The following is a 12,145-nucleotide window of genomic DNA, read 5'->3' as shown; positions in this document are numbered from 1 at the left end:
TGTGTGTGTGTGTGTGTGTGTGTGTGTGCGCTTCCTACTTGTGCCTGTGTAGTAGCAGGTTTTATGCATCTTGCACTTGAACAGCTCCAGTCCCACGATGGCGTAGATGGTGACCATGAAGAAGACCAGCAGGGAGATGTGGAACAGAGGTAGCATGGATTTCAGGATGGAGTTCATCACCACCTGCAGGCCTGGGGGACGAGCAGACACATTGTAAACATCAGTGGACCTAGTAGTCCAGTAGTTGACAACCATTTTCAGTTACTGTACCACCAGCTGATTCTTCCCCTTCCTGAATTTCCCCTTCCTTGAGTACCCTGAAGTACCCCCTCTTGCATTTTACAAGTAGGTCTATGGTCTCATGAGTCTTCTCAAGTACCCATTGTAGATAGGACAATTTCCCCCAGGGGTCCTAGTACCCCTGGTGGGGAACCACTGTAGTAGTTGACCAATATAACTAGATCAAACTGCAAACTAACCGCAATGAACCAAATTATATTGTATTTGACGCTAGCATTGTTGCTTAAGGTAAGTGTTCTCAGAATATGGTTGTGGTGAAGTGAGTGCTAGGCTCCTCTTATCACAAATGAGCTATCTGCTTCCCGCCAATTTGAGCGCATTCACTGTTTTTCCCTTTTGTTTTTTAAATGCTTAGCAATTCCCATATATATATATCACCAGTAATGATTTCCCAGTAATCTAAAACGTTAGCATTTGGTTATATTGGTCATTTCTGTTCATTCATGAAATATATGATCACATTAACTTACCGTTCAAATTTCTCGGGAATAGACATATTGTTTGTAGAGCTTATACGAACTATGCTACAATTGTGAGAAATATGTTTTGGTTTATTTAATATAAATAGGACATGTTAAGCCTGATTCAGAGGCAATTTATTTTGTCATTCTACACTTTAACCTGAATTGCCTTCTGCTGATTTCCTGCCCTTATGACTGCTACATGGTTCCTATTCTACAGTGGTCCTTACTGGGGACTCCAGAGACCAGCCTGAGGGGCCGGAGCACCCTGAATGCCCTGAGGGCCTTCATGTCGAAGCCTCCTCCCTTGTCCCCTGGTTGAGCCTCCACACCACTGATATAGGTGATGAAGTCCCCGATGACTGCAAACAGCCTGGAGAGGGAGAGAGGGAAGAGAGAGGAGAGGGAGAGAGGGGGAGAGGGAGAGGGGAGGGAGAGGAGAGAGAGGAGAGGGAGAGGGGAGGGAGAGAGGAGGGAGAGGTTGAAAGATAGAGGAGGACAAAAGGGAGTACAGAGAGAGATGAACAAGATCATACAGTCACAGAAGAGTTATAGCATGACAGAGCATGACAGAACATGACAGAGCATGACAGAACATGACAGATCATGACAGAACATGACAGAACGTGACAGAGTGTGACAGAACCTGACAAAGCATGACAGTGTGACAGAACGTAACAGAGCGTGACAGAGTGTGACAGAGCGTGACAGAACATGACAGATCGTGAAAGAACGTGACAGAGCGTGACAGAGCGTGACAAAATGTGACAGAGCGTGACAGAGGGTGACAGAGGGTGACAGAGGGTGACAGAGCGTGACAGAGCGTGACAAAGCGTGACAGAACGTGACAGAGCGTGACAGAGCGTGACAGAACGTGACAGAGCGTGACAGAGCGTGACAGAGCGTGACAGAACGTGACAGAACGTGACAGAGCATGACAAAACGTGACAGAACACGACAGAACATGACCGAACATTTTCATCTCTTCCCTACTTACCCCACAGATACACAGACAAAATCCAGTATGTTCCAACAGTTCCGCAGATACGCATTCTCGTGAAATAGAAATCCATAGGCTATTATTTTTAGAAAGCACTCTATGGAGAAGACGATGAGGAAGATGTACTCCAGACTTTCCTGTGAAACAATGATAAAGGCTTGTTAGGGTATCATGAGGTACTAACTACAGTACCCATAATGAATATGTGCAATGGAGTATAATTCATTGATTCTGCTTGGTGACAAAGTTTCCAAACAAGTTATAGCTAGTTATAAGAGTTTAGGAGTCAATGGCACAACAATCATTTTAAGAATATTAATTTTAAACTCAACTTGAAATATTGAGTCATTTAGAGTGTTTACAAGAGTTAGACTGATTAAGTTGATCCTGCTTGGTACATCCATCAGCTCAGTAGCTCCCTGGTGTTCTGTGTATTTGTGTCTCTCCTCCTCTCCCATTACAGGCCAGGCATCCAGAGAATGGCCCCACTGATTAACAACTGGGAACCTCAGTGCTGAGGTCCCTAAGATGGCACCCACTCACTAATCGCCCTGTCTTTTAACTTGCAAGAAATATACTGTTTGCATACTGTTGTACTCCACAATGCAAATGAACTTGAACTTGAACTTAAAATGTGATTTTGAGCACGGACAAGCGATAAATAGGAAAACAAATAGGCATAAGTCGGTGATGATGGATAGATAATGTAACAAGTGGCCATGGATAACATGAAATGCTATGTTGTCACGTCCTGACCTTAGTTCCTTTTTTATGTCTCTATTTTGGTTTGGTCAGGGCGTGAGTTGCGGTGGGCATTCTGTTTTTCATTCTGTTTTGTTCTGTGTGTTGCATTTCTATGTGTTTGGCCTGGTATGTTTCCCAATCAGAGGCAGCTGTCAATCGTTGTCTCTGATTGAGAACCATACTTAGGTAGCCTGCTCCCACCTGTGTTTGTGGGTAGTTGTTTCCTGTTTTGTGTTTTTTTCGCCTTACTGACTGTTTTGTGTCGTTCACTCTCTTTGCTGTTTTTTGTCATTCAGTGTTCAGTTTATTTTATTAAATTTACTATGAACGCTTAACACGCTGCGTGTTGGTCTGATGATTCCTATTCCTCATCATCATCAGACGAAGAGGAGAGCCGTTACATATGTTCTATTTGATGCTTGATTACTTAATAGGGTAGGACTATTCAGATCCCCGGGGAAAGGGCATGTGCTGGGAGTTTTATAGTGTCAATAACAGTGCTGTTAATAAAGTTTCAAAGTGCTGTACTGTACTGCTTGTAGCACAGTGAACCTAAATGATATTGGGTTAGATTCTGGCATGTCATGGACATTCCTATAGCGCAATTTATAGTATGTATCTTTAGGTTTCCAACACACACACACACCAATTCTCCATCATTGTCAAGCCCTAGTTTTCTTGTTGCTTTGACAAAGTCATTTCTGAAGATTATTATTTATTTAATGTGATTCATGATTCCTTTACGTCTGTCCCCCATTTTAAAGTCAAACCTGCTGTGAGAAACTAAACTCTCATTTTAATATGTGGTAATTATTCCTTCTTAAGAACTTCTTAGGGCTGAAATCCCGTTAATGGGAACAGCCAGTGAAAGTGCAGGGCGACAAATTCAAAACAACAGACATCTCATAATTAAAATTCCTCAAGCATTCAGGTACAGTGGGGCAAAAAAGTTTAGTCAGCCACCAATTGTGCAAGTTCTCCCACTTAAGAAGATGAGAGAGGCCTGTAATTTTCATCATAGGTACACTTCAACTATGACAGACAAAATGAGAAAGAAATCCAGAAAATCACATTGTATGATTTTTAATGAATTTATTTGAAAATTATGCTGGAAAGTAAGTATTTGGTCACCTACAAACAAGCAAGATTTCTGGTTCTCACAGACCTGTAACTCTTCTTTAAAAGGCTCCTCTGTCCTCCACTCGTTACCTGTATTAATGGCAACTTGTTATCAGTATAAAATACTTCCATTTCCTAATAATTGCTCCCACAGTTGATTTCTTCAAACCAAGCTGCTTACCTATTGCAGATTCAGTCTTCCCAGCCTGGTGCAGGTCTACAATTTTGTTTCTGGTGTCCTTTGACAGCTCTTTGGTCTTGGCCATAGTGGAGTTTGGAGTGTGACTGTTTGAGGTTGTGGACAGGTGTTTTTTATACTGATAACAAGTACACATTGGGCGCGTTATGTTCAGTAGTTCCAAAAACATCTGGTGAATATGCAGAGAGCCACATCATAAATGTTAATGGAAATACAAGTGGTATACATGGAATTAAAGATATACTTCTCCTTAATGCAACCGCTGTGTCAGATTTCAAAAAAGCTTTACGGAAAAAGCAAACCATGCTATAATCTGAGAACAGAGCTCAGAGAACAAATATATATATCCGCCATGTTGGAGTCAACAGAAGTCAGAAATAACATAAATATTCACTTACCTTTGATGATCTTCATCAGAATGCACTCCCAGGAATCCCAGGTCCACAATAAATGTTTAATTTGTTTGATAATGTCCATAATTTATGTCCAAATAGCTACTTTTGTAAGTGCGTTTGGTAAACAAATCAAAACTCACGAAGCGCGTTCACTAGTTGCAGACGAAATGTCAAAAAGTTCTGTTACCGACCATAGAAGCTTGTCAAACGATGCATGGAATCAATCTTTAGAATGTTTTTAACATAAATCTTCAATAATATTCCAACCGGAGAATTCCTTTGTCTTCAGAAAAGCAAAGGAATGGGAGTTACCTCTCATGTGAAATGTGCGTGACCAGCACGCGTGACTGCTGCCAGACCTCTGACTCAATCCACTCTCATTCAGCCCCACCTCACAGTAGAAGCATCAAGCAAGTTTCTAACCATGGTTGACATCTAGTGGAAGCCTTAGGAAGTGCAAGATGACCAATATCCCGCTGTAACTTCAATAGGGGCTGAGTTGAAATCGACCAACCTCAGATTTCCCACTTCCTGTTTGGATTTTTTTCTCAGGTGTTTGCCTGCCATATGAGTTATGTTGTACTCACAGACATCATTCAAACAGTTTTAGACATTTCAGAGTGTTTTCTATCCAAATATACTAATAACATGCATATATTAGCAACTGGGACTGAGGAGCAGGTAGTTTACTCTGGGAACCTCTGGGCACCTTATTCATCTAAGCTACTCAATACTGCCCCCCAGCCATGAAAGTGAACATTGAACATAGCCAAATCATAGTGTAAAAGCAGGTGAGGTGCTTCTGCTCTTTTTGGCTATTTCTGGTGTTTTGTGGTGGAAAACCTAGATAGACAGGCTAGAAATGTTTTAGCAATTTCATTTCTTTTTTTGTGAAGCTTGCATTCAATTGCCACTCCCTGTTGCACAAAACATGCTTCTATTCCCCCTGTCACAAGGCTGATTTTAGATGAAATCTTCAACCCTGTTACAGTCAACCCTGTTACTTTATTTGGCACTTTACAGGTACTTTCTTATTTTAACCTGTTGAGATGGGAAAATTAAGTTGAACATGTGCTCTTTATGACAGAATATTAAAATTAGGTGAAATCAAACCTTTTTTTTACCATGTTATACACACTTCTCATAAGGCCCCGAATCGGTGGAACGACCCCTCTATCTTTATCTCCGGATTGGGGTCACTCAGATACAGAAATATCTGTCTACCCATTTGTAATATGGGCATTTTGTGGTTGATTTCATGATCCTTTCCAGAGAGTGTTACAAAACTCAAAATGAGCAGAACTATCAGAGTTGGACAGCAGTTAGTTCCATGTGGCCAGTCTGGCATCTGGCCCACAAAAACAAACCAGGTCAACTTTCTAGCACTTGCTGCTGGATCAGATGTCAAACTGGATTACACCAAACATGCAGGCCATTGTGCCCATCAAAAGTCAAGGTGACTACACTAGGCGCCAGATCCCAGTCTGCTTGTTTTATGAACTGTGCTCCTACAACAGAACAGTGACCAGTTAGCAGCAGGACCATGATATATTCAGGTCATTCCCCGCCATGATCGAGGTATGAATACAGTGCTCACTACACATTCAGACACATATGTACTCTCACACATGTTCTGTGTATTCATGACAGACGGGGAGGCTTCATGAGGACAACTCAAGGTTACTAGAGTAACCCGGTTTTCTGTGAATATGAGGGAGATGTCTCGCTATGGGATTCGCTGGATACTCGCATCACTATCGAAGAACCAATCACACAACGTCTGTCGGAGGCAGACAGGTCGAGTAGCGAATGAGGTGAGCCCCTCCCTCTTTATAAGGTGCCACTCTCCCCACCCTCTGGCCAATCTCAAGCATGTCTCTCTTCCTTGCACTCTTGCGAGCAGGGACATGAGGTGAGATGTCGCACTCGTATTCTCAGAGAACCGGGGTTACGCAATTAACTTTGAGTTCACGTTCAAATACTTGATTCTATTCTATGGCAATTATAAGTATTGCTCACTTTAGGCATAAAGGTGGGGTTAGGTAACAAAGTCACCTTGTGAAAACCAGTGGTGTTAAGTAAAAATACTTTAAAGTACTACTTAAGTCGTTTTTTGGGTTATCTGTACTTTACTTTATTATTTTATATTTTGTCAAATTTTATTTTTACTTCACTACATTCCTATAGAAAATATTGTACTTATTACTCCATACATTTTCATTGACACCCAAAAGTACTTGTTACATTTTGACAGGAAAATGGTCCAATTCACACACTTTTCAAGAGAACGTCACTGGTCATTCCTACTGCCTCTGATCTGGCGGACTCACTAAACACAAATGCTTCGTCTGTAAATTATGCCTGAGTGTTGGAGTGTGCCCCTGGTTATCCTTCAATAAAGAAATATGAAAATTGTGGCATCTGATTTGCTTAATATAAGGAATTTGTATGGTTTCAAATTTTACTTTTGATACGTAAATACATTTGAGCAATTCCATTTACTTTTGAAACTTAAGTATATTTAAAACCAAATACTTTTAGACTTTCATTTTTACTTGAGTCATTTTCTATTAAATTAAGGTATCTTTACTTTTACTCAAGTATGACTATTTAGTACTTTTTCCACCACTGGTGAAAACCCCGGGGCAAACTGTAGGCACGAATGGTGGACTGACAGTGCGTGCCGCTCACTCACTTGCTTTGCAGACGTAAGAACAATCAGTAAAGTGGTTTTGAAGGAGAGATATCACATCCACGCTTTCCAGCAGCTCGAAAGGTTGCTATGAAATAACCTCAAGTACAATAGACAGGTCCCAAGACGGTGCTGAAGGCTTGGAGACTGGACGTAACCCTTCGACGCACCCTTCATAAAACGACATAACAGGGGATGCCTCCCTACTGTGTTGTTGTCAAAGCCTATATGGCAGGCAGAGATAGTGGCTTAATAGGCCATTACAGTGGAGAAAACCTTCCCTCTCTCCAGAAGGTCGAGTCACACGCAGTGAAAGGAGGTGCGCTCTGCTCCGCAGAATAATCTTGACAGCTAGTCTGTGTCGATGCAGAGAGCGAGAGCCGCCCTGGCGTTTGATGTACGCCCCCAGAGTCGTATCGTCGTCCAGCTTGACACCTAGCTATTCTATTCTCTGTGTTGGCAGTTCTTTTTGTGGTTGAATTTGAACCCTAGGGAAGCCGTGTCCCGTACTGCTTGCTCCTGTGTCGTGCAGCAAAGGAGGTAATTGTCTATGGAGGCTTCGACTCGGAGTCCTCTGATTCTCAGGGGTGCTAGAGCCCCCTCCACACACCTGCTGAACGTCCGGGGAGCTAGCGCTAGCCCAAAGGGGCCAACAAGGTATTTGTTGGCTTTACCCTTGGTCACACTTTATTTGGATTGTCCGGATAGTCTATAATGTAGATGCTGTACAGATGGTCAAACTATCAACAAACTACCTGTTGGTAAGCAACTGCTTACTAAAGTTAGAGTTAGGGTTGGGGTCAGGTTTAGAATATGGGTTAGGGTAAGGGTTAAGTTTAAGGTTAGGATTAGGGTAAGGGTTAAGTTTAGGTTTAGGATAAAGTTTAATGTTAGGGTTAGGTTTAGAATACGGGTTAGGGGAAGGGTCAAGTTTAAGGTTAGGATTAATTAATTCAAGAGTAGCAGATAGTCTGTAGAGTATCTACAAATGGACTACCCAAATAAAGTGTTATCAAGCACTGAAAGGCAAACCTTCTGTCTGCTGACTTGTGTGAAAATAAGCGTCTTGTAGGCCGACTGAAGTGAACCAGTTGCATTGAGGATTAGAGCGAGGCAGAATGTTGAGCGAGCTGAGTCATCACTTGCTACTGAATTTAGAATTCAATTGAAAAAGGGTGGCTTCATAGCGAACTGCAGTCTGTAACCCTTTTAACTGCGGACAAGACCCTGGGCTGGACTGTGCATTTTGCAGTTCCCTGCTCTTGCAGCGAGTTAGTTGCCTACAAGTTAGAGGACTCTTGCTCACCAGTGTTGACGAAGCGCCCTCTGGTGGCTTCATGGCGAGGCACCCTTTTGTTGTATTTTTGCTCTGTGCCCTTGGCAAGACCGATTGAGGGGAGAGCTGTGGCAAGGAGGGCACTTGGTGGTTGAGTGCGCTCCCTTCGTCTTCCCTGTGAGTGGACGCATAGGAATGATCCGTTGCACGGGTGATAGGGTTTTAGGAACACAGATGTGCTTCTCCCCCATAGTGATGTGGGGGAAAGTCTGTGCTCCACCTGAGAGGGAACAGACCAGGACATGGTGTGAACTGTTGGCTACCCCTCTCTACCACTGGAGCCAGTGTGCTGCCCTCTCCCTGCCATGAAGCCATGGCTTGTGGAAGGGTAGACCGGGTAGCCACGGTACCTGGATCTGCAGGGCAGGCAGAAGTTGGAGGTTTCGCCTTCCTTCTTTCAATGTTTGCACTTCTGCCACATGGCAGTGACAGCCGGCCAAAACCATTCCTTAGGCTCAATCAGAGCATCAGGGAAATCTGCTTTCTCCTTGTCCAACAACCTGGACAATTTTAACCATAGGGCTCTCTCCTCCACCTGTGGAGTGGCCTACTGGTCTGGCGGTGTCAGAAAGAAGCCTCCTCCCATTGAGCCAGTCCACCTCTCATTGAGCCAGTCCCTTTCGCGCCCTGTGGGCGCAGGCCACTCAATATTGAGCCTGGTTGCTGCCCGCCTGCAGGTGAGCAGGACATTTTTTGTCTGGAAAAAGATGCATTGCTTAGGGTGCTAGAGGGCCTCGAGATGTCCCCTCCCAACTTCCCAGCTGCTAGGTCTTCAAAACCATCCATAACCTCAACCAAGGGAGAACAGTCCGTTTGAGGCAGGTCTTGGGCATCTTCCTGCAATGCACACAGGACTCAGGGTTAGTGAGTGCTGCTTTGGCATGCTCAACCACCAAGCAGGTGATAGACAAGGAGTGTGTATCCTTGACTGCAATCATGGCCCCGCATGGACATGGGTATGCGGTGCTTTGGCAGTGGCCCTGCTCAGGGAACAGGTTACATAACTCAGAGAAGAAAACAAAATGTTTGTAAACTCGGGTTAAGAGAGTTCTAGCCCTGTGTAGCTGCGAAGCTAGTTGTAGCTAGCTAGCGTTCGCCTAACATGAAGAAGAGCGTGTTGCAGCGTAGTCTGTCGGTGACCACAAGCGTGGCAGTCTCTTGACCGCCACGCTTGTGAGGCTGGATCGGTCCGTTTAGTCAACACAAAACGAGTGAACACCGGTTGAGCTAAACGAGAGAGGAGAGCAAGCCATTTTTACCCTTGCAGGTAGAAAAGCTAGTGGTGCTTAGCTGGCCTTGCAGCGAGCTAGCTGGATTAGCCAGGCCTTGTGGCTTGCGCTAGCCAAGTCTCAGTAGCTAGCCGTGTGACGCTAGCCGCAACCAGAGAATTAGAATTCTACTCTAAGCAAAAATGTTCCTTTCGGTCAGTACTCAACACAAAGGGCGAGAGCTGAGGTCCTACGTTTGGCAGCATAACCTCGCGGTTAGCCTGTGAACAGTTAAGCAAGGAGACAGGGGTCAAGTCGTGCTGAGGAGAGCTTCAGAGAGTGTAGGGATCTTCACAAGGAAGAAAGTGAGAATGACCAGAGGGAGTGGCACCTTATAAAGAGGGAGGGGCTCACCTCATTCGCCACTCGACCTGTGTATCTCCGACAGCAAATCCCATAGTGAGACATCAAAACAAGTATTTGAAATAGAACCCTGCTTCCCAACCTAAATGAATTAAACCCCAACTAGCATCACTTTCAATCCATATGAGATGGTGTGTATTGGGTCCAGACTCACCAGGTTGCTGTTGGTGTTATTGCTGTCCTCCTCAGGCATGGGCAGGAACACAGCCAGGGCCACACAGTTGGCAAAGATGGTCAGCAGGATGATGATCTCAAACGGTCTGATGGGGAACGCTCAGGAAAGGTTCAAGCGACATTAAAGACATCCAGCAGATCACAGAACTGCAGGGTGTAGGAAATAATATCCTTTTAAAATATACCATTAGATACTTTGTGGGATATTTTCCTTTCTTATCCAAACTGATGTTACCTAACCAAGCGATATGGATGGATATGGATAGCTATTCCACCATTCAATGCCTACAGGAAGTACACATGCATCTCAGTGAGATCTTTCAACCTCACCCACCAATTAGACGACGTTCACAATCTAAATAACCTTAAGGTGCACGGTTTAACATGCCACTGTAGACTTCATGTTACAGGAAACTAGTGCTCATGCTAGTTTTGTATCAGTTACAGGATAACTATTGACAGAGTAACCATAACTAGCAATATTGGCCATGCATCTGAATCACAAAATGTCAAACATATCAATAAGGTGAGTCTGTTTCAGTTGAATTGATGTACAGTGTGTGCAACCCCTCAATAGGGACTTCCCCATATAGCCACGGGTATTGAAAACACACTGGGAGACATTTGAGGCCAACAATGGGTCAGTTAGAAGATAATCGGATCTATTTATGTCAGCACCTGTGGTAAAGATGGTGGCGAGTTCAAATATCTGGGTCCCTTCAGTACAGCACATTCAAAACGGTCAATGCTGTGCAATGTTGCACTCCTGGGTGTGTAATAGTGCAAAGCTTTACAAAGGGTCATACCGTGGATAATCAACTGCCCAACTGCAACTTCATTGGGGGTAGCAGGTAGCCTAGTGGTTAGAGTGTTGGGCCAGTAACCTAAAGGTTGCTAGAGTGAATCCCCGAGCTGACAAGGTACAAATCTGTCGATCTGCCCCTGAACTAAGCAGTTAACCCACTGTTCCTGGGCCGTCATTGTAAATAAGAATTTGTTCTTAACTGACTTGCCTTGTTAAATAGAACAAATATTCTAGTCATCATGCTGTTGTTCCCCTCTCCGACTGCAGTACCCAATTCCACCACCAGTCCGTGTCTGAGGCAGCATTCTCTTAGCTTAGCGCGTCTGTTTTTAGGCTGTGACGTGGGAGGACAGCTGTCCGTCCGTCCCCAGGAATATCATCACACTGTCGCTATAACAAACTCATATTTTACATGTCAAAAAATAATCCATCAACAGCTTCACTGGATTCTAACATCTCAGTGGACCGTTACTGCAGCCACAGTCATTACTCACTACCAAAACAGAACTGTAACCTTGGATGTGGGAGTCTATGGTACGCCCACGGTTCAATTGTGATTCTGAGCTGTGGTGGATTTGTCCTCGAGACAATTTGCATTTACAAGATGATTCTAACAGAAATGTACTCTATGTTGTGTCCCTGTCACCACCCAATATGGGTCGTCTCCGCTCTACCCTGATGCTAATGCATGTTGTTCTGAAACCCGTAGTCATCAACCTGTTGCTCTGGTGCTCAAGCCACTCTACAGTTCAGCATGTCTGCATACTGGACTGGACCACCAGAAAATGTAAGGGCTGTGTCCGTGGTTATAACGTGTGTGTTGTACTGTAATGTGTGAGCGTAACTCTACGGCTATACAGAGATACGGTCCAGCCGTCTGTCACCTTATTCACTACAAGACAATACGAGACTCAACAGGAGGGGTGATTTATAAAGTGTTGACTCGTCACGATGGCAGCCATGCCTCAGAACCCTGAAGCAGTTGTTCCCAGACGCTCGGCTGCTACCACCCATTCAAAACAAATCAAATCAAATCCAATTGCATTTGCTGAATACAACAGCTGTAGGTAGACCTTACAATGAAATGCTTGCTTACGAGCCCTTAACCAACAATGCAGTTTGAAGAAAAATAAGTGTTAAGTAAAATATAGATCAGTAAAAAATAAAACATTTAAGAAACAATTCCTTAAAGAGTAGCAGTAAAATAACATTAGTGAGGATATATACAGGTGGTACCGGTACAGAGTCAATGTGCGGGGTCACCAGTTAGTCGAGGTAATTGAGGTAAT

At 43.9% G+C, this 12,145-nt stretch overlaps 1 protein-coding gene across 2 annotated transcripts in view; it reads right to left on the bottom strand.

The window, feature by feature from the left end:
* The window catches only part of LOC110494953 (dihydropyridine-sensitive L-type skeletal muscle calcium channel subunit alpha-1), a 32,685-nt gene that overhangs the window by 19,442 nt on the left and 1,098 nt on the right, over positions 1-12,145 (bottom strand). The window contains exons 2-5 of one of the 2 annotated variants that reach the window (XM_036948177.1): positions 10,032-10,137; positions 1,759-1,898; positions 992-1,134; positions 39-191 (exon numbers count right to left, since the gene is read on the bottom strand). In XM_036948177.1, the coding sequence (XP_036804072.1) occupies positions 39-191; positions 992-1,134; positions 1,759-1,898; positions 10,032-10,137 (542 nt within the window). Of the gene's footprint in view, positions 1-38; positions 192-991; positions 1,135-1,758; positions 1,899-6,913; positions 7,249-10,031; positions 10,138-12,145 lie in introns of those variants that run through there. The other variant, XM_036948178.1, reaches the window with a different exon arrangement.

Source organism: Oncorhynchus mykiss, chromosome 17 (assembly GCF_013265735.2).
Source record: "Oncorhynchus mykiss isolate Arlee chromosome 17, USDA_OmykA_1.1, whole genome shotgun sequence".
Taxonomy (NCBI): Eukaryota; Metazoa; Chordata; class Actinopteri; order Salmoniformes; family Salmonidae; genus Oncorhynchus; species Oncorhynchus mykiss.
The sequence above is the reverse complement of the archived record's forward strand: the minus strand, read 5'-3'. Positions and strand labels throughout refer to the sequence as shown.